Genomic DNA, 22600 nt, shown 5'->3' with positions numbered 1-22600 from the left:
TCCTGACTGAACAGACAGAGTGGGTGGGGATAATTTAATATGATGTGAAGATGTTCATTGTCCTCGCCAATCAGGAGTTTACTGCGAATGTTGGAATGGATGATCATTTTTGATCAATAAAATGCACACATTATCAGTTGTAGGCAACAAATGTAACCACAAGCTGAAGTGTCTATTACATCATAATCTAAACACTCAGCAAGCCTACGGTGGTGTGCCTAATTCAACCTGCTGTGCGTCACGGTTGAATTAACCTGTCGCCACTTTTCTCAATTGCATCAGATGAATAGATAGGCAATTCTCGCAACCACCAGTCATAACCATAATTACCTGCCACTTTTGTGTAGTCTTACCATTGCCTATGTAAGAAAATAAAGGACAGTATTGTTTGAACCTGTTAAGACCACAATGCACCTGTCAAGTGATCAGTGTGGTCAGTCATGCAGTGATCATGCACATAGGCCTATTGTATGGTAGTTTATATTATTTTCCCCTCCCAATATTACCATGGATTGAATAAGTGGAACTTTAAGGAGGATTCTAACAACCATCTTTTAAGTTTGTGTGTAAAGGCTCTCCAAATGTATTTTCTATGAAGTAGGTAACCATATTTTCCTGTAATCTAAAGAATACAATGTTTAAGATATTCCCCTATTTTCGCCTATTAGTAATTATTCAATGTGGAATGTCATAGCTGTTTGAATTTGACTCTGAATTTTCTGCCTCGCCTATATTTGTGCAAAGTTTGTGTGGGTCGAGGCAGACGACACTTTGCGGTGACACCGAATTACCAAAACTTTGCACAACATAACATATTATACTTTTTCTTAGTAGCTTATGCAGGTTGTTTTTGTTTTGTATCTTGCCTCCCCCCCCCTCAGCTGGCTGTGGACAACAGCCTCATTGACTTTGGTACCCACGTGGTGGGCCAGACCATTTCACAGGCAATCACCCTTACCAACCGGGGGGCACTGGGCACCCACTTCACCCTGGTGCCCTCCGCCTGCCCCAGCCCAGTGCAGCCCCAGCCCCAGGTTCTGTCCCAAGCCTCCTCCGCCAGCACACAGGTGAGTGACACCTTGACCTTTGACCTCCGTGTCATGTCAGCGTACAGAGCCTGAGGTGACAGGTACTCAGAAAACAGTCTCATGTGTTTCTTATGTTCACTCCTATTTATGTTGACATTCACAAGCGCACTCCCATCAAAGAATCACATTGTTTTCTGATAAGTAAAGATTTTAAAAACCTTTAATATTAAGTGTTGTTTTCTTACGTGTGTGTGTGTGTGTGTGTGTGTGTGTGTGTGTGTGTGTGTGTGTGTGTGTGTGTGTGTGTGTTTCGGTAGCTCACACAGGAGAGCAGTAGTTCAGTAGCAGCCTCTGAAGGTGAGGGGAGCCCTACATCCCAGCACTCAGGAGAACTCAAGTCAGAGAGAGAGAGTCAGGAACCCTCCCTGGGCTCAGAGCACAAGCAGTCAGGTAAAATACACACACACACACACACACACACACACACACACACACACACACACACACACACACACACACACACACACTTGCAGGGTTCACCCTTGTTCAGACTGCTGACGCTGATGGCGTAGGTAGTAGACTCTTATCCACAAGAGTCTTTAACAGTTGATCGCATATTTTCATATTTTTCAAATGCTTTAGCTTCAGTTTCTCCGTTTTTGAGGAAGAAATCTTTTTCACAAAAGTGCGATGTACTTCTCAGACATTTGAGCCAACGCTTCTAAGAGTGAAGAAAAGTGTAAAACCAACATAAACCACAACAAAAACAGTGCAAATCATCATTATAACGTATACACATGATCAGGGCCTTGAATTTTTCCTGGTCAGGAGGACACACAAAACTCAGGGCCCTATAATAAACCCAATGATAAAGAACTGGATGCTGCCCAATGACTCTAGAATCCTGTAGAATACATTAGACTCTAGAATCCTGTAGAATACATTAGACTCTAGAATCCTGTAGAATACATTAGAACAGAACAGAAGTTGATTCTACTGTGTTGTCTCAGGGGTCCACACTCCTGTGGTGTTAGAGCCGGCGCTGAGTCCAGAGGCTCCGTCAGGAGGCCTGCCGTCTGAGCAAGAGGAAGGCCTCGCCCTCCGGGCCAACATGGACACCTCAGAGAGCAGCGACATCAGCATCGGAGAGGTACGCCAGACACACCCAGTCAGATTTAAATACTAGCAGTATTAGCAGCACCATTCCAATTCATGGACACCTTTCATGTGTTTCCCATGGAAGAAGAAGAAGAAGATGAAGTAGTATGTCGATATACTGTAACTTGTATAGATTGGTTTTGACCTTTCAATCAAGTAAATAATTTTAGCATTGTAAATAGATCCCTTCTCTCCCAAAAGGGAATAAAACAAAGAAGAACAAAATGTAAAATACGAAAGTGAGCAGTAAAAAAGTGCAGATCCAAACTTTGTACAGGTGTGAACGTAGTGAATCTGTCACCAGGTTGTTTAATGATGCAGCCTTCATCCCCACACCCCCACAAGAGAAGAAGTGGGTGTTATACTGATAGCAAGTCTGCGTTTGTCTCCCCTCTTTCTTCCTTTCTATCTCTCTCTCTTCCCCTCTCTCTCTCTCTCTCCCTCTCTCTCTCTCTCTCTCCCTCTCTCTCTCTCTCTCTCTCTATCTTTTACACTAATGTCATGTGTGCCCTGCAGCCTCTGTGTAGCTGTGGGCTCCTTCTGGGCTCATTACGCCTCTCTTGGGGGTAATGGTGCATTCCCTCTCCCTCTGTGTTCAGTGTGTGTGTGTGTGTGTGTGTGTGTGTGTGTGTGCGTGCGTGTGTGTGTGTGTGTGTGTGTGTGTGTGCGCGTGCACGTGCATACGCATGGAGATGGCTGCTGTGTTGATTTTCATTTTGATTTATTTGTCCTGCATCTCCTGTTAGAATGCTGTTTCATAAAAGTGTTGATTATCAGACAAAAAAGCATCAAAACATTTTGGCTTTTTATACTGCACTTGATATAATGCCTCACAACATTGTATTTGCTCCTGTTCCTAGGTCAGAGAAGGTGAGGTGGGCCCCTTTGAAAGTGTCAAGTTGGAGATTGTTTTCACACCCACCATTCCGGGGGAGGCTAAGTTGGACTTCCATATCAAGTTCACTGACCCTGCCTGTGAATCAGTAAGATTTCATCATCGTTGTCATAATTTGACATTACCTATGTGAACTGTCCTAGGAATTTAACATTACCTCTGTGAACTGTCGTAGGAATTTAACATTACCTCTGTGAACTGTCGTAGGAATTTAACATTACCTCTGTGAACTGTCCTAAGAAATGTGTGATATTGTTCAGGTTGAGGAGTCACAGTAAGGCCAAATGATTCATGGGTATTCAGTCAAAACCTGTATGCGTATCATAGGTATGATAAAAACAACAACAACAACTTCTTAAGATGTGTGACTGGAGAGTAATTTCATAAATATACAGTATCTACTGTGTAAAAGAAAGAGGAACCAATTGGATATTAACTCAAACACGCTATTAGGATGAATGGTGTTCTGACATATCCCAGAAACTCCCAAATGTTATTGATGCTTTTGATTGACAAGTCCCTCATCCACTCACAGATACCCATCAGGGTTCACGGCATGGCCATGTGTGTGCCTGTGTGGGTGACCCAACCTAACATCGATCTGAAGATCTGCATGTTCGATCGCCTCTATCAAGACAGCATCATGGTACAAAGCAGGTGGGTCAGGCAATGGTTCATGTAGTATAATAGCACTTATTCGCATCTTTCCTACTGTTCACGCTTGGGACCTTTTATAGAATTTGTTCCTAGCATATTGTCTACTGGGGGCCGACACCCCCCATTTATCCTGTGCATTTTCACTGAAAAAGAAAAGCTTATGGAAATCTCTTAAAATCACACGAACAGCTTACCCTCAAGCTCTCCTCACATGTAACTGTACCATAAAGGTGTATTCAATAACAACAAAAAATACATGTATAAGGCCTCCGTTAAAACCCACCAAACCCCAGGACTATCTGAGAGTCATGGAGCCGGTAAGCTGGTTTCTACTCCTGGTCTCTGATCCTTCAATCCTCTCTGCTTTAGATATTGAATTGAACAATACCAAATCCTTTTTGATTATGAATGTTATACATTATGATGTAGAGAGGTTGAAAGCGCTGTGGGCAATAACGTTTCTCTGTCGCTGCCCCGCCCGCTAGTCTTTGTGTCACACGTCACTGAGAGGGGGATTTGTGGCAGCTGCCATCTGGAGAGCCGGCACACAAGTGCATGTGAGGATGTAATGGTGACAGTGTCTCTGAAAGCCATAGCTTCAGAACCCTTAAAAGTCCCGAAAGAAGCACCAACCATCATCACGCAATATGTCACCTTTTTTTTTTTTGAGCCAGTGACTTAAATATAGTGTACAGTTGTTGACAGACTTTTTGGGAACAGCAAGAAACACCAACTGGCATCAATGCTATGTCTCACTTGTTTTAGAGCCAGTGATTTAAATGTAGTGAAACTGACAGACTGTTAAGGGACAGCATTTTTTTTCTTTATTGCAAGTATCTGAAACTAAAACATTTGAAAACCTCTTTCACTGACACCTGCTGGGGAGTTGAGCCTTCTCATCAAAGCTGACGACACACAAAAACCTGCTATTCCAAAACAACAACCTGCCCTCTTTCCCCTCCACCCGCCACTTATTTTTAACAACGCCTCTTCTTAGCGCAACTGTGCTCTTGCCCTGAGGAACAAGGCTGAGTTGATTAATGTCTTTTGTCTTTGGAGCTGCTCCTTTTCCCACAAGAAACTAATGTTGTCCCCTCCATCGCCCCGCTTTTCAATCTAAGCTGCTGAATTCTTGAAATAGAGTTTGATAGAAAGATAAATATTTAGATAAATATTGTCTTCAGAGAGGAAAAGAGGAGAGAGAGACATAAGCATTTCTCATATGGTCCAATCCTGAGTAGGTTGATACGATTTATCTTTTAACAATGAAAGGAGATGGACGAGCTGGGTTGGGGGCGGTAATTACCCAGACTCCCTCTGTGGATAGTATCCCATCATGCCTTGGGCTACATGTGGCTTAACCAAAGTGTACCATCTGGACCTACGTGTAAGCAGTCTAACTGTTGTATGCTAAACCAGTCAACAGAACAAGGTAACAATCATCAGTATACAGTATACATGCAGTCGTACAGTCTTAACCGATATATGGGCATAGCGCTATTTGTAGTATTGGGTGTATAAGCATAAACAGGTATAATCATCAATATATAACATCACTAAAGATAGCTTCTCAAGGGTATCAGATTCCAACCTTATCAAGTCTTGCGTTGCCAGACTCTGTAAGCTCGCATTCGAAGTCTGGAGATCGAGACTAAATCACATCCTGTAGAGTAGATGTAAGTAAAAAACCTAAACTCTGGAAAGCACCAGCTCTGCAGGAGAGCATACACACTGTAGCTGGGCAGACTTTTACCCACAAAATGATGAGTTCAACAGACAGCCCTACCCAATTAAAATCTCTAATCGCCCTAATTGATTATGGGTCTCTGAATTCCTCTGAGAGCAGTTTGAAGGTTGTTATTTGGCTGGTGCAGAGATAGCCAGATGAAACCCCCTGAGTGTCCTAAGTGTCCTTGCCTCGGGGAGAGAAACCATCTGTTTGACCCAACTATTCAAAGCAGGTCACCTAATTTAAGCGTTGGAAAATGGTGGAGCGCTCTCTTTTGTCACCGTCAAACCATTTTGCCAAGGGCTCAATTATTCCACCACTCACTGGTCTCACCTCTCGATCCTTGAAGAATAAAATGGACGTAAGTACACACACACACACACACACACACACACACACACACATACACACACAGTGGTTCCAAAGAGCGTAAGTCTTTGAGAGGGAGAGTTGGTGTGTGTGTGTGTGTGTGTGTGTGTGTGTGTGTGTGTGTGTATGTGTATGTGTGTATGTGTGAGTGTTAGCTGGACGTGCGAGGGTCAAGAATTCCCAGGGTGGAGATTTATATCACCACCAGCTGAAGCAGGCTCTTCCTCGCTGCCACAGGCACAACCATCTGTTGGATCCCCCTGAAAATTGGGTCACCTAAATGTTGAGGACTTGGAGTACATTACAGTCGAACGAGGCAATTTCGGTTTGTGTCACTCAAACAATCACGCAGTCTCCTTTCCGCGTCCCTATCAAACACTCCACTGTGATGAGGAGACGTCTCTGGGGGTCCTTGGTGTACTGTATACTGTCTGCTCACCTTCAAATGCGTGTGCATATTTTTGGGCTTAAATGAATACATTAAATCACATTGTATTAATGTCATCTTCAATTGAAGGCATATTTGCTGTCAATGTCGAGTAGGGGAGAGATCCTGTCCTCTAAATGTCAACAGCAATACCTGTTGTGTTGTAGACGTATTCAAGCACTAGCTTTTCGGTTGTGTCTATTGAGTTAGCAAAGCCCTAACTAAATACAGTTCGCCCCACTCTTACTAACTAAGGCTCCTGGTCTAGTAAGCACAACCCTAACTTCTGTACATACAGTCGGTCTCTCTATTGATGTATAGCACAATGCTAACCGAACAGTGTATTTTGTATTGCAGAGCTAGCACGGCTCTGCGGCTGACGTTTGAGGTGAGTCCGCAGCTACGGAACCACATGGAGATCCTGCCTAAGACGGGCTACATCCAGGCTAGGTCAAGTTTCAACGCACAGCTCAAGTTCCTGCCCAGGTAACCACTCACATAAACACAATAGGTCTAGATAGGGCACACTAATGTAGATCTTAAAGCATTCTCAAAGCTTGATCTAAACCTGTGAACTGTTGATGTTTTACATGCACATATGAATTGATCCCCCCATTACAATGCTAATGCTACTGAGGGCATCAGGGTCTAGGGAAGGCCTGCTACGTCAGTGCTGCAATTTTAATGGCAAAAGTCCCTCAACAGCCAGCAATTATTATGAAACATGTCCTCCACCATCTCTTATTCACTATTTGACCAGCACGCAAATCGCTTCCCGAACACAGAAATGGAGTGGCGTGAAGGCTTCTGATAATGGTTTCTAATGACTTTGAAGGACATGGTAATTTTGCAGCGAGAATGGTTGGGGCTATTTTTAGGCGACTAGGCTGAGTTGAACTGCAGTTTGTAATGCCAGGGGAACAGGGTGGAGGACCTCCGGGGCAAGTGTGAGAGGCGTAGTGTGTGCCATTTGCACACGGAGTGGGGGCGCTAGTTTAGCCCGCCTACCTTTTTTTTCCTCAAGAGTTTGGCAGCCAGAGCATATTGATAGCTAAGAAGATTTGAGGTCCGATGATGGCAGCAGCAGTAGTAGTGGTGTGTGTGTGTGTGTGTGTGCGCGTGTGGGGGGGGGGTGGGGGGTGGGGGGGGGGGGTTAATAGCACATTGGCCAAACCCTGGGGGCTGGAGGGGAAGTGGGAAAATGGCAGTAATCTGCCTTAGTGAAGCAGGGAGAGGTTTAAAATGAGGATTAAGAGCGAGCATCACTGCTGCTATGCCGTAGCAACATACCACTACTACTACTGTACCACCCCTTCTCCTCCCCCTCCCTGTCTATCTATCTATTCTCTATTCCCTCTTCTCTCTCTGCTCTCTCTCCTCCTTTTTCTGCCCTCATCCCTCCATCCCTCCCATCCACGAGCAGAAGACCTGCCTACGGTATGTACTGTATCCATATCTTACGTAACAGCAGACACGTAGGGCCCGTTCCCTGGCTCTCTTTGCAACACGACCGTTCACGCTTTAAGCTCCCTAAGAGATCCTCCGCAGACAGGAAAATCCCTCTGAAAAGAAAAAATGAGATATATCACATACACTCACCCTTAATCACTTTATTAGGAACACCTGTACACCTTCTACTGGTGGAGGTGGTGTAATGGTGTGGGGAATGTTTTCTTGGCACACTTTGGGCCTGTTAATACCAATCAATCATCGCTTGAATGCCACAGCCTATTTGAGTATTGTTGCTGACCATGTGCATCCCTTCATGGCCACAATTTACCTATCTTCTAATAACTACTTCCAGCATGATAATGCACCATGTCACAAACTGGTTTCACAAACATGACAGTGAGTTCAGTGTTCTTCAGTGGCCTTCCCAGTCACCAGATCTGAATCCAATAGAACACCTTTGGGATATGGTAGAACGGGAGATCCACAGCTTGAAAGTGCACCTGAAAAATCTTTTTTGTGTGATGCAATCATGTCATAATGGACCAGAATCTCAAAGGAATGTTTCCAACATCTTATGGAATCAATGGCACGAAGAATTGAGGCTGTTTTGAGAGCAAAGAGAGGCCCGACCCAGTATTAGTATCGTGTTCCTAATAAAGCGTTCGGTGAGTGTATATCTCATGGTCCGGTGTTTACCAGCAACATTTGGTATTTGGCTGCTATTTACTGTCTTTACTGACTGCTCTTTTTGCACTGTTTAAATTATTTTTATTGAATGTTTTACTTTTAGTATGTGTTATCTGTTGTGCCTGGGCACTTTATCTGTCTCACCGTGGGAGAGTGAGAAACGTCCTCTCGATTCCTTTGTATGTCTTGACATGTGAAGAATTGACAATAAAGCCACTTTGACTTTTGACTTTGACATACGTCGGATAAAAAAAAAAAAAACTTCTGTCATGCGTATTCTATGTGCTGCCTTACCAAACTGACTGCACTGCAAAACTATTATTTTTTTTTTCTCAGGGATTTCAATATTTGTCATATTTGTTGATGGTTTTTTTGTGGTGCTTCTTTTTGGTCCTGAGCCCTATGTGACGGGGTGTCGTGCAAACTGGCAGCTCCAAGTCCCGCCAGCGCCTGCGAGATGCGCTACGTGTGGAGAAGCTGTCGTAGGACGCCCAAATCCTCACCACGCACACCGGCAGCTCTGTTTAATCTGGTTCCTAGATGAGTCATTTCACATTTCTGTTCTTCAGATGGGTGTTTATTTCTGCCTCCCATCCATGGGCTACTGAGAGTAAATGTGTACACTCCTGAAACACACTGAAGGATCACCCTCAGGCTACCCAGAGAGGTTATAGTCCTCCACGGTTTTAGAGGAAGGTCCTATTTTTTCTTCCTTGTTCTTCTTGCTCTCTCTTTCTCTCTCTCTCTCTCTCTCTTTCTCTTTCTCTCTCTCTCTCTCTCTCTTTCTCTCTCTCTCTCTCTCTCTCTCTCTCTCTCTCTCTCTCTCTCTCTTATTGTGACATACATACTTTAGAATAGATAATCCCTTGAACAGTTCAATTTGGGAGTGAAAAGCGTTTTAGCAGTATCAGTGCTGCTTCTTCTTCTTGTTCTTATTGTTGGCTTCTTCTGTCCCATCCTTGATTAACCTTGATTAGCAAGGCCAGGTGCAAAATGCATGTGTGCAAAATGCATGTTCGGATTCATCTTTTCATTGAAACAATGTTTATTTTGTGACACAAAAAGAAACTCAATTGTACAGCAATTCAAATATGGTCAGTGCAAGAAAATCATTGGGTTTTTATGTAGTTTTTGTCTTATCCCGTGAACCTGGATACCGGATTTGATTGAATGGGGTCCTGGATCATAAATGGTTTAGGTATAATCTGCAAAGAGTGGGAAATGTGGCTGGGCTCTTCCGGTCAAGCAGTCAGCTCAGGCTGATAAAAGGGAGATTACTCATGATTTAGCCCGATTTACAACAGATTATATTCAACAGCACTGGTACTTTCCCCACGCAGGGCTTTCACTGCTTTTACACTTCCATCTGTAACTGTTACTGTACACGAGCTGCAGGGAGAGCAGAAACATATCTGGTCAAGTATATATTGGGTGTAAATGTGATCGTCAAGAGTGTTTTTTCCTCCCATTCCCAAATGTGATGAGAAATCCCTAATCCTTTTAATCCGTTTTGTAATCCCCTCCATAATCACTGTTTTTACATGGAAGTGAATGCCAAGCAGAGGCCCATATTGACTATGGATATATTTCTCAAATATACCATCCTGCCTTCTATCAGGCATACCACCAAAATAAGACCAAATGTTGTCCTGACCATAGGTGAGGGAACCATCTGTTTTCTGCTGATGTAATGACTTCATTCTTTCTCTCTGTGTTTGTCTGCTGAGCCTTGCTCTGTCAGGATTATAGGTGGTTCGCAGATTATTGCTTCTTAGAAATTTCAGGGGTGACACAGAAATGACACGGAAAAGACACGGATATGACTCAAAAGGGATTTTCTTCTGCCACTTTCTTCTGCCACAGATGTAGATGAAATGTCATCTTAAATGCCAACCAGAGGTTTTCCACTGTTCTTGTGAGGACACCAGTGTAACATGTACCTGGGTAATATTACCACTGGGCTGCATTGCGTAGCAGGGCTTTGTGGTTAATACCCATCCTAGGTGAACACCTAAGAAAACAGAGAAATAAGGACTAGGCCTATGGGGGAGATTTTGGAGGAGATCATGCATTTTGGTTCCAGAGAATAGCATGAGGTAGGAGTGCGGGATGTGGAAAAACTTGATCCCTCATCTATCTGAAAATTCCCCCCGAGCATATGGGGTTGGTGACGTCCTGCCAGGCTTTTCCACTCTGCCCTGCCAAGCTGATTCAAGAGTGACTCTCCAGCAGAGACTCTATTAACAGAGAAGCAAGAGTGATTCCTTAAATACATCCTTGGTGGTGATTGGTTGAGCTTTTCCCACGCACAGACACACCCACACCCACACACACACACACACACACAAGCGCACACACAAATGCATGTGCGCACACTCTCTCTCTCACTTTCTCCCTGTCTCTCTCTCTGTCTCTCTTTCACACACACACACACACACACACACACACACACACACACACTCCCTTTTGCATTGTGGGATAGAGTTAATTTCGACGTACACTCAATGTGACTTGTCTACATGTGGGGGGGCACGACTTTTCTCTGAATCTCTGACAGAGATTTGTGTGAAGCAGGCGTCAGTTCCAGAGCTTTTGACATTTGTAGTATTAGCACCTACGCCAGCATTACCAAACAGAGAGAGAGAGGGAGAGGAAGAGAGAGATGGAGAAAGAGAAAAAGAGAGAGTAGGAGTGGGATGGGTTTGTGCGCTCAGGATCCACAGTCGATTGACTTCTGACCATTGTTTTCATGCTCATCGAGTCTTGGTTAGCACAGAGAGAGGAGAAAGAGAAATGTGGGTTCTCACGAGAGAAGCTCTCTCTCCACCTGGCGTATTGATGGCTAGTGTTTTACATAAGCTTGTGCATGACTGCGAGGCCTCTTTGAGTCGTACTTACGCCCCAACATCACCATGGCTACAGCCTACGGTAGTGTGGAGGCGCACTCTCTCGCCTTCTCTGGTGATCCTACTGATCTAACTACGTGTGTGTGTGTGTGTGTGTGTGTGTGTGTGTGTGTGTGTGTGTGTGTGTGTGTGTGTGTGTGTGTGTGTGGGGAGGGATTTGAAGTGAAACACTGAAGGTTTTCATCGTGCTCTCCTCTGTCTCTCCTCCACTGAGCATTTTGATAGTTTTTTAGGGGATGTTTTGGTTTGTATTGATTTTGATTTGCTGTTTGATCTACAGTCCCATTTCTGATATACGCAAAAGGCTTGGGACTGTCATGCAATATCAGGAGCAAGCAATTGGAATGCATGCGACTGCTATGGGACGGCTGAACTCCTCTGAATTGCAATGATCATCTTCTGTTCTTACACCCATTTCTCCTGCTTACCCCCTAGACGTTCCTTGTCCGAGGATGCCAAGGCATTTTTTGACAGCGAAACAGGCGTCCTGGAAGTCCTGTTGACAGTACAAGTAGCTGACCAGGTTTGTAGTACTAATAAGCCCTACAGAAACAGTGTACACTATCTACGATATGAAGTGACATACAACAGCCCATCTCAGCTTCACAAGGCAGTGTGGTGCTCTTGTTCAATAAGTGGCGAGCATCCTGCAGGTCCCTATCAAAAGCAGAGGCATTGAAGGTTATAACCCATTTTAATGGTAGCAAACTAAATGTATCTCCCACCCCAAGGCCCGGCTGTTCCCTGAGTGCTAATGAGCCAAGCATAAAGGTTAGTCCACATTGTTTTACTGAAAAGGTCTCCATAATATAATTTGGAAATCTTTGTTTTTCTTTTCGCGTTATGTACAGTAAGAAGAAGTAGACTGTTTATTAGCCATGCAACTTAAATATGCACCTTAGATATGATGCCAGAAACCTTCCAGTCACCAGCTCACATCCTCCTGTGGTGAGGATCGAACCAGCAAGCTACCGATTGCTGGCCGGCCTCTTTAACCTCTAGGCTACCTGCCGCCCCAAGAGGCCTCGGTAACAGATTATATCTCATAAATCAATCATATCCATGTGTGACTGACGGGGATTTGAACCCGGGTCTTCCGCATTGAAGACATGCACCATAGCCCGCTAAGCTAAAACCCAAGCATTTTTTAGGGTCTTAGGCAAGGTAACGTGCGGTTAATTATGGGAGATACACATCGTACAGTATATCTGTAGATCAATTTCTGACAGTTTCTCTGTCACTGACGCGTGATTATCCAGGAAAGGGGAAAATTAAAATCATCAACTCAAAAGTTTTATGAAATTATAGTTATAGTTCCAAGTGAATATTCTGTAATTACGTCAGGATTGCTGAATTACTTTGCAAATATTAACAAACTCGGCCCAAATAAAAGCCCACAGCAAGCCCCAAGTGGACACTCCAATGCCGTAATGTGTACAGTTACCCAGCCCTCAAAACCTCCATATCTGGCCAGCGGTCATGTAACCTCAGCTAAAATCGTCACCTTAGCCTCCCCCCGGCCCCCACCCAACCCGATCTGCCAAAAAACCCCATCCTTATCTATCTCTACCAGGCCAAGGAAAAGACAAGTGGTCGAGGATTTGGAGGAAGCGGATCTCTTACAGAGCCTGAATCAGGCCAGGATACTCCTGCAGTGCCCTAAAGCTGTGCCCTCAGCCCTGAGCTGCTGAGCCCTGGCACCTTCCCATCACCCCTCTCTCTGGCTGCCAGGCCGACTCTGGCCAGGAAACCGGCGGTGCGGTGAGCTCGACCGATAAACAAGGTCATCTGCCCAGACACGCCCAGACACGGCTCAGGAGAGGAGAACATTACCGTGTGCACAGGAATGCTATGTATATCTCACAACAACTTGTGTTTTCAGTGAAGCTGTGCACAACCGATATCACAGAAGACAAAGATGCTGATACCATAGGCGCATAAGCAAAAACACAAGAGATGCTCCCTAAGATGATCCGCTTGGTCGGGCCTGTTATTTATGCACGGCCCACATCAACGTCCTAGAACTCCAGGTTGTATTTCTAGCCCTACGGCACTTCTGTCCGTTTCTGCAGGGTCCACAGTGGCATGCGTCAACTGCCAAGGGCTCCTGACAGCTACTGGCTCTGACCAGGATAGTGCTGTTGTGGAGCATTGTGAATCTGTTGTCTCTCAGAGCCACACACATGCCGGGCAGACTCAGGAGTGGATTTGCTGTCGTGAGGGCGTCCCCTATTGGGTGACTAGCGACTTCATCCACAAGTAGTTCAAGAGATTTGGAGTCATTACGGCCATCGATCAGTAGCTGATCCCACATCTCGAGACAACGCTCATTGCGACTTGTTCTTCTCAATGTCAGATCACAATGCTCCTCTAGCCCATCCGTGGCCAGAGGCACTCCTTTCCTCCCATGGGACTCATCTTCCCCACACTTGACAGAATGAAAACGCACAGTTTATCACTGCTCCTGATAGCCCCAGACTGGCGCAGGCGACCATGGCAAGCGGAGATAGCTCAGCTTCTTTACACATGCCCATGGCGCCTCCCTCTGCGCTGAGACTTATTGTTATTCCACCCTCAACCAGAGCTGATGGATCTCTGGGTTTGGCCCGTGAGGTCAGTGGGTCTGCCCTCGAGGCCCGTTAGCTCATCCTCTCATTTGTCACTTTATGAAAGGAGCATGTCCTACTGATAGTATCCTAATGTCTGTCGTCTCCAAGGATTTGAAACGGACACTGGTGAGTGAGAACCAAGGACAGGCTGTTTGGAAACAGCGTAGAGACAGATGCCACTGCCAAGCACGTAACTGCCTTGCAGGCACTTTCGGTCCATCATTTTTGTACTCAATTTGCCCCTGCCGATGCTACGGTTACTTTGCAGTCTAACGCTGCATTCTTTCCCAAGGTCATGACCATGAATTACAGCAGTCTAGCCACCGAGCTCTTCCCCTTCCATCCTTCCTTACTGAAGAACAGAGGCCGCATCTACATGGACAGAATGCAGAATGCATCCATAGCTTTGTGTACGAAATTGAGAGTGGCTACATTTCTCCAGCCCTCTCCTCCCCTCCCTATCCCTCAGCTGTTTACCAAAAAAGTGGCAGGGTGCCCACTTTGTTGTTGATTGAATTACAGATTACACCTTCAAAGTGTAAAGCTTGTTAGTATATTATTATGTAGTAACATAACATACTGAAAATTACTTAACAGATGAAGCAATAATACAAGTACAACCACCCAGTGTATTCTCCCTCCGCTTCAGGTCCGGCCTGTTCCTTTTACTGTCCATGCCGTCATTACTTCCTCTGACCTGCGCTTTGACCAGACAGAGGTGGACTTTGGCTACTGCTCCATCTACGAATCAGTGATGACCAGTGTTCGCCTCACTAACCTCTCCCTCCTGCCGCAGGACTTTGGCTTTCTGGGAATACCACAGGTACTGTATTTATTTATTTGTTTACTTACTAACTTACTTATTCGTTATGTTTATTCAACCAGGTGGGTTTTTGAATACACATTGTCTTTTACAATCTAAAAACACATTGTCTTTTACAATCTAAAAACACATTGTCTTTTACCCCGGGTTCCGAGAGCTGCTTCATAATGTATGTGGGGTGCTTCTAACAGGGCTTTTCAATTCTTTGCAAGATTGCCCATCCACCTGAAGCAAATAGCCATCATGATCAGCATAATCAGTTGGTAGAAAGACCTTTAGTCTCTCAAATGATCCTGTATCTTTTGGGGGGGCCGAAGCCTGTCCCATTCTCCTGTCCAGGGGACACTTTATCTGTCTCTCGTTTGTGGCTTTTATATTCTCCCTCAAACGCACCCTGAATCTGGCCTTATTTTTTTTTTTTTGTTTTTCAATCAGTTTGTCAGCACCAAAATCCACTATACTGTGTTTTCTCCCCTTAGTTTATGGAAGTCCAGCCCAATGAAGGCTTTGGCACACTCCTCCCGCTAGAAACGCTGGAGATGGATCTGATTTTTAGCGCCAAAAAGGCTGGAGAATACAGCTTTCAACTCAACTGCAAATCAGGGATTAACAGGTAATTTAAAAAAAAACGTCCATTCCAACCTGTTCCGACCATGGAATAAGCAGAACAAGGAAAAACACCGCCATAGGTGTGTAGGGTTATTTCATTGCATGACTTGCATTATTGTTGTTTAGTTTTTGCAGCAGCTATTCAGTATCCTCCAAGCTACTGTATCTTTGTACTGTTGCATTTACAGTGGAATGTAATGTCAGGAAAGCATGTCAGGTATATTTACTGTATAGTTAATATCCTTACTCATATCTAGGGATGACCTGGCCGGTCACATGAAGAAAATCCCCCCACCTTACTTGGAAATTGGTGAAATAATGATATTTTTTCCATGGAATTGTTAACACCATTTTTCCTGTTTGAACAATCCCCCCCATTCCTGTGTTATTCCCAGAGACTTCCCCTTGACATGTCGGGCGGTGGGGGTCCACCCTCCGTTGGAGTTGTCTCACTCCCTGGTTGAGTTTGGAGCCACGGCGATAGGCGACCGCTCCACGGCCGTGCTGCACGTGGTCAACTCCCACACCAGCCATAACAAGTTCTCCCACCCTGTGCCCCGTGTGGGAAGGGAGCCCATGGCGCTTGTTGGCCCCAGGCAGTTTGCCTTCGCTCCCCCGAAGAATGCAGAGATAAGCCTCACCCCCATGTCGGGGCGGGTCCTACCTGGACAGGTAGGTGCTGTACTTTACAATCAGTGGCATTATAGCATACCAGACCTGGGTCAAATACATAAGTAAGTCAGATTGATCTTGAGCTGTGCTTGATTTAGATTGCCTGGTCATTGGAGCTTCCAAGCTAATAGTTATCCCGTAGACTGGTCTCTGTTGTCCCTTCAGAGGTGCCTGGTGCAGGTGACATTCAGGCCCAGGCTGGGTGACCAGGAGATCAGAGAGGAGGCGGTGCGCCTGCTGTGTCGCGGTGAGGAGCTCCGCCTGCAGGAGCTGGAGAGGGCCAGGACTGCCGCAGAGACAGAGGCAGGCAAACGCATCGAACCGGAAGGGCCGGTAAGCCTCTGTCCCGCCACCACTACTCTACACTGTTATTGAAAATAGTATTTGTTCTTAGTCAAATACATAGATATCAATAAAGGTTGAAGCATTCACCCTGGTCAATACAGTACAGTATGCTTTAATGTTATATTACCGGGCGTGTCTGTCTGTCTGCATATGTGTCTGTCTGTCTGCATGTGTGTGTGTGTGTGTGTGTGTGTGTGTGTGTGTGTGTGTGTGTGTGTGTGTTTTTCCTCAGAGTAAAAAGGAGGCTTCTGCAGACCCTAAGAAAGGGAAGAAGCAGCCCCCTGCTCGGCCTCAGGGGAAGCAGGCTCCGAAGGAGAAGAGCAGCAAGGTGTCTATCAGCCCCAAGACAGACAGTCCCTTCCGCCCTCCCAACCCAACTGATATCCAGGCAGGGTAGGGGCCATCTAGACTTGAACTGTCAAGTCCCATGTTTACGACTTTGATTAAGTATTCTTCCTTTAGTTAATCTCGTTTGTTTGTTTGATCCCAGGTCTGATGAGTATGCAGCAGGCAGGGCCTCTCTGCTGTACTCATTCTCAGAGCAATACAGTCGCTACATCATCCCTTGCTTCGTGTCAGACGGAGAGCCTCCCCAGAGCGACCCCCAGGTGAACCCAGCCTGCAGGTACTGGACACACCGCTCTATTAGAGTTTTTATATCCATGGGCACAGTGATAACCAGGGCCTGGAGTCAGGTCATGTGATACTGTAACTGGAGTTTTTCTCCTGGCCAAGTCATAAGATCAGGAAATACCAGAGGCCTGTAGGAGATACCAGAAAAACATTTCTCTATTTCTATACACAGCCCCCTAAACACTCAGTGAAGAAAAAAAAAATGTGGTTTTAAAATCATTGAATTGCAAAGTTATAACACAATTTTTTTTACAATAATGTTTTCATTTCCTATTACATGAAATATGATGTATTATGTATCACTAGTGTGGTGTGAGCCGATCCTCAAACGCAGTCTCAAGGCTTACTATATGTCTTGTGAATATGAGTGTGATCAAAATCAAATCAAGTCCAACCTCATTTATATTTCATACACAGATGCAATAAAAATGCACTTTACAGGAAGAAGAAATAAAAACAGGGAGAAAGAGCCGGGTGTGCAGTGTTTGTTTGACAATCCGAAAGATATTTTCCTTCCCAATCATCAGTACCCATCTAGAATGATTGTTTGATCTATAAAAAAATACATACAGAGCTGGAGACTGTTAGGGAGACTGTTAGGGAGACTGTTATAGAGACTGTTATGGAGACTGTAATACATTGTCATTCTTGTCATGTCAGCCTCTACATCTCCTCATTAAACAAAACCTTCTGCATATTTTCATCATATAGCAAAAGGATGAGAGGACCGGAGTCTTTCTCCAGCTGCAACTCAGTCGTTTTATATTAATACACGTCCTCTCTGTCCCAGCAGCCCCCTCAACACGCTCTACCTCGAGCTGCATTGCCCAGCTATCAGACCCCCCCTCGTGGTCACGTCCAGCAACAGCCAGACAACTGTCAACTTCAACCAGGTGGCAGTGGGTCAGTCGATGGAACCATGATTGTTTTCTAAATATTTGTATTGTAATTTTCACAGCTTTGTCCTTACTTCAATCATAAGATAATATATGTTTTGACATTTACTGTGACATGTTTCTCTAGCCTGGCTCCGGATCGAGGTATGCTTATCCTAAAGTCCATTATGTATTTTTCTTCTCTAGGTCAAAAAGTGCTAAAAAAGGTCACTTTTCAGAATTTCTCTCAGGAGTCCCTGGATGTATCCTTTTGGGTAAACACATTCACCAATGTGTATGAGTGCTGGCCACAGAATGTGCTACATCTGTGTTTGTAGGGTGATCGGTGGGTTTTAGTTAGTGGGTTAGAGTTAGTCAAAACACATTATGTCATATATACAATCTGTCTTTTTCTAAGGAACCCAGGAAAAACTCCATGAAACACAGAACCAACAGCAACTCTTTTCTCACCTTGTTAACATTCTGAGTGCCTCCATCCAATCTCTAGTTCAATCAATTCAATTTCCTCGAGCAGTCTTACGATAAAAATAACCCTACAGTCATTCTCTGCTGGTTGAGGGTGTTTTCTGAAGTCTGAGCAGTGCTTCAACAGCAGAGTTTTATTTAGTTTGTTTTGTGATGTCATGAGCAACCAATACACTCCCACTGTTGTCAAATGCTGCCTGCTGCTCTGGTCTCGTAGGCAACACGTTAGCATTGACACTAGACTTGCTGCTCTGTAGCATCCTTTACCCTTTATCCTTCCAAGCACACTTGTGATGCAACAATCTGCACAAACAGAATGCTCACATCACGCATGAACTATTCTTTGACTTTTGACCTTCGCCAAGCTGAGGTCATCAGTGCTGGACCTGAGTGGCTCCTTCTGTCTCCTGAACGCTCTTAGGCGGCTGGGCCCTGGAGACACACACACACTGCTGCTGACCTTCACCCCTGCACTTGGGAAAAAGGTGGGCCAATGGAACTCTATATTTATCTACATGGCACGCTCACATACAGTAGAGTATGTGACACTGAGCTTACAGGTAGCACCACACACACACACACACACACACCCACACACACACACAAATTGCGGCTCCTATCTGACGCTGTGGGTCCCTCCACAGTACCGCGAGACCCTGGAGATCCACAGCCCAAAGATGACCCTGGAGCTCACACTGCATGGGGTGGGAGTGGTCCCCGTCATCACCTGCTCCCACCAAGGAGGCCTCATGGACTTTGGTTACATGCTAGAGAAGGAGAGCGCCTCACAGGTGTTCAAGGTGAGGTACACAGCAGAGTTGAGTTACCTCACAGGTGTTTAAGGTGAGGTACACAGCAGAGTTGAGTTACCTCACAGGTGTTTAAGGTGAGGTACACAGCAGAGTTGAGTTACCTCACAGGTGTTTAAGGTGAGGTACACAGCAGAGTTGAGTTACCTCACAGGTGTTTAAGGTGAGGTACACAGCAGAGTTGAGTTGCCTCACAGGTGTTTAAGGTAAGGTACACAGCAGAGTTGAGTTACCTCACAGGTGTTCAAGGTGAGGTACACAGCAGAGTTGAGTTACCTCACAGGTGTTTAAGGTGAGGTACACAGCAGAGTTGAGTTACCTCATCCGTAACTATGAAGTGACCCGGCATAGCACAGCCCCATGGTGCAACAGTCAAAAACTTAACAAACTGATGTTGTACAACGGTTTGTGAGAGTATTGTTTTTTAACATTTTTTAAATGTCAAAATGCAATCACTGGAGTTCTGTAGCTTCTCCAATGTTGGATTGACATTGTTATTTGATGGTTGTTGGTTAGTCACATGTTGGTTGGAATTTTCAGTTTATTAGACATTATGTGATGGTTATTTTTAACATTGACTTTGTGGTTGTCATTTGATGCTCATCATCTAACGTTGTTACATGATTGCTCATGGGTTGAAAATGTATGTTATATTTGTAATAACAATATAAAAACAATGTTCAAATGTTCATTTTCAACCCCTGATAAACAATGTAGCAACGTTAGATGATGACTATCAAATGACATCATCTATTGTATATAATGAAAGACAAATGTTAATGATGTACAATCGTTTTTTTGGGGGTTTTTTTTTATGTTTTTGACCAGGCAGCACCATTGACATTTATTTGTTTCAGTGCTCCAGAAGTAGTCAGTGTTAAAATGTCCATAGACGACTAATGAGCTCAACGTGTGATATTGAGAGCTGTGATCTCCCTGCCTCCAGCTGCAGAACACCTCGTCCCTGGCGGTGCGGTTCTCTGTGCTGCTGGCCAGCCTCTCTCTGTGTAAAGGCCAGAGTGGAGCAGCAGCCTCCCTACTCCCTGCTCCCCTCAGCCCAGACCCACAGGGACAGACATGGCCCATCGTGGGTAAGACAGACCTACCCATGCCCCTGGTACTGCCCCTGGATACTCACTGGATCTTAGTCAAAATAGTGTTTGTATTTTCTCACTTACTGTGAAGTGTGCTTGATTTGGCTCCCCCAGATATAGGCTAATTGTCCTAAAACCCTACTGGACATTGGTCAGAAAAAAAAAAGAATAAATTATATTCTATGTGCCAGACTCTTGGCATAGCACAGCAGTTCCCAAATTTGGGGTCGGACTTGCGTGCATGTATAGCCCTCAGCCGCACAGAATCAAATCCCTCTATCTATGTCCTCTGTCTCATTCTAAACTGTCTGAATAAAGTGGGATTTCCTGAAGTAAGAGTGGGTGTCAAAATCTAGAAAGGATTTTAATCTTTAAACTACTTTAGATGTGTTTGATTTAGCTTCCCCGGTGTAATGGACCCAATGAATAGGCCTGCAAATGGAAGTCCTGTCCTCCCTGGCACTCTGATGAGCTAAATCAAACACACCTAAGACCCTAATTCAAAGAAAATGAATACTATTTTGACCCAGACCACACACCACTCTCACTCAGCTTCTGGCTCTGGCTCTCTAGTCAGTGTATTCATCTTGGTCAAAGAATAACTCACTATTAGAAATGTACTTAGTCAAAAAACTACCCTTTGAGAGAGGAATTCATTCTCACACAGCCCAGGTTCAAGTTAGTAAACCAAACAATCCTATAATTTGACTGAGACTGTCCAAGACTCCGCTGCAGAAGAATCGTATTTTTGAGTTATCAAAAATCCGCCCACTATCTGCAATTGATTGAATTGGTGCTTTGGTCTCTTTCCTTTATCATCCTCATCAGGAACCCAGAGCTACAGCGGTCTGAGTGTGTTCAGTGTGTCGCCAATAGAAGGCGCCATTGCCCCAGGGAAAAGCCAGGACATCACTGTGACCTTCCTGCCAGACCACAAGAGCCTCCACTACTCTGACAGACTGACAGTAGAGCTCATGAACAAGGTAAACAAGAGAGAAACAAAGTAAACAAGTCAACAGAAAGCTGTGTTTCAATGCCCTCGCTCACTACCATGCCACTGAGAAAGCATGTCCAACACACAGTTAAATTATATGTGGTACACTAGATATTGGCATACAGCCATTCTGTTGGAACACCTATGCTTATTTCATTCTAGAGTGTTGATCAAAATAGAACCCCCCCTGAACACGCTGACAGTCCTAAAAGATGATGGCATCAGAGGGTTGAATGAGCACACAGGCAGTGTAGATGTGGATATGTGAGGCCTAAAAATTAGGTCTCATCAATTACATTGAATAGCAATACTCATCTTCCTCTTGAGGACGGCACTACTAGGCTACAACAGACACACACACACACACACACACACACACACACACACACACATAGTGACTGCAAGCACTTGCGCAGGTGCACACACACACACACCCACGCATGCACGCACACACACTCTCCTGAATATAGAGTAAAGAATGAGGTCCCAATATAAACCAGTGTATAAACCTCCATATGAGACTCATGTAAGAGGATGGCACTAGAGCTTACATTGATGGGAAAAGTGTGTTACATAAAGCTATTGTACACACCATATCACATCATGTGTATCACAATGTGGGTGTGGGCATGTGCATGTGTGTGTGTGTTGTGCACGTGTAACAGGCAACAGATGTCACGCTGCCGCCCCACGGTCTTGCTTCCTCGCTCACAAGCTCGCGCTGAGACTCGATCCTGCGTCCTCTGTATTGCAAACACATGTGACAGCCCTCTAGCAATTCGATGGTGCGGGTGGGGGTGTTCCAACTCGGGGTGTTAGTTTACCACTTCACCTTGGTTACACACGCACATACGTGTGTTGAGGTGAGCCGCGCTCACACCATGCCACTGTCCTCTCTCAGAGCTCGGTGTGCGTGATGGATCTGAAGGGTGCCGCCTGCGCTCACACCATGTACCTATGTGGAGGAGACCCCCTGGCAGTGCCAACTGATGCCCTCCTCCCTCTGCCAACCGCAGGTGACTCTGAGCTCACAGGTAACAAACAGACACACATACACACACACACACACACACACACACACACACACACACACACATACACACACACACTCTCTCTCTCTCTCTCTCTCTCTCTCTCTCTCTCTCTCTCTCTCTCTCTCTCTCTCTCTCTCTCTCTCTCTCTCTCTCTCTCTCTCTCTACCTTTGTTAGCTTGTTAGCTTTCTATGTTGACTAGAAAGTAATTTCCATCTTTGTTGTTTAGCTATTTCATATTCCCTGAGGTTGTGAGTTCAAGTTTCATGTTTCATAGTTGTATTGTGCTATATACTGTATGCTCTGGGATA

The 22600-nt window shown here is 45.0% G+C and overlaps 1 protein-coding gene across 1 annotated transcript in view; it reads left to right on the top strand.

The window, feature by feature from the left end:
* The window catches only part of cfap74 (cilia and flagella associated protein 74), a gene marked incomplete at both ends in the record, with an annotated part of 37117 nt that overhangs the window by 13183 nt on the left and 1334 nt on the right, over positions 1-22600 (top strand). The window contains 20 exons of the mRNA XM_083674738.1: positions 882-1067; positions 1409-1478; positions 2039-2178; positions 3047-3169; positions 3617-3738; positions 6621-6749; positions 11744-11831; positions 14567-14740; positions 15220-15353; positions 15745-16021; positions 16187-16354; positions 16599-16759; positions 16857-16991; positions 17790-17902; positions 18082-18137; positions 18726-18845; positions 19005-19160; positions 20116-20260; positions 21092-21246; positions 22159-22291. Coding sequence (XP_083530864.1) covers positions 882-1067; positions 1409-1478; positions 2039-2178; positions 3047-3169; positions 3617-3738; positions 6621-6749; positions 11744-11831; positions 14567-14740; positions 15220-15353; positions 15745-16021; positions 16187-16354; positions 16599-16759; positions 16857-16991; positions 17790-17902; positions 18082-18137; positions 18726-18845; positions 19005-19160; positions 20116-20260; positions 21092-21246; positions 22159-22291 — 2785 coding nt within the window. The remainder of the gene's footprint in view (positions 1-881; positions 1068-1408; positions 1479-2038; positions 2179-3046; positions 3170-3616; positions 3739-6620; positions 6750-11743; positions 11832-14566; positions 14741-15219; positions 15354-15744; positions 16022-16186; positions 16355-16598; positions 16760-16856; positions 16992-17789; positions 17903-18081; positions 18138-18725; positions 18846-19004; positions 19161-20115; positions 20261-21091; positions 21247-22158; positions 22292-22600) is intronic.

The sequence above is a fragment of the Argentina silus genome (assembly GCF_951799395.1).
Source record: "Argentina silus genome assembly, chromosome: 8".
NCBI classification, from domain to species: domain Eukaryota; kingdom Metazoa; phylum Chordata; class Actinopteri; order Argentiniformes; family Argentinidae; genus Argentina; species Argentina silus.
The sequence above is the reverse complement of the archived record's forward strand: the minus strand, read 5'-3'. Positions and strand labels throughout refer to the sequence as shown.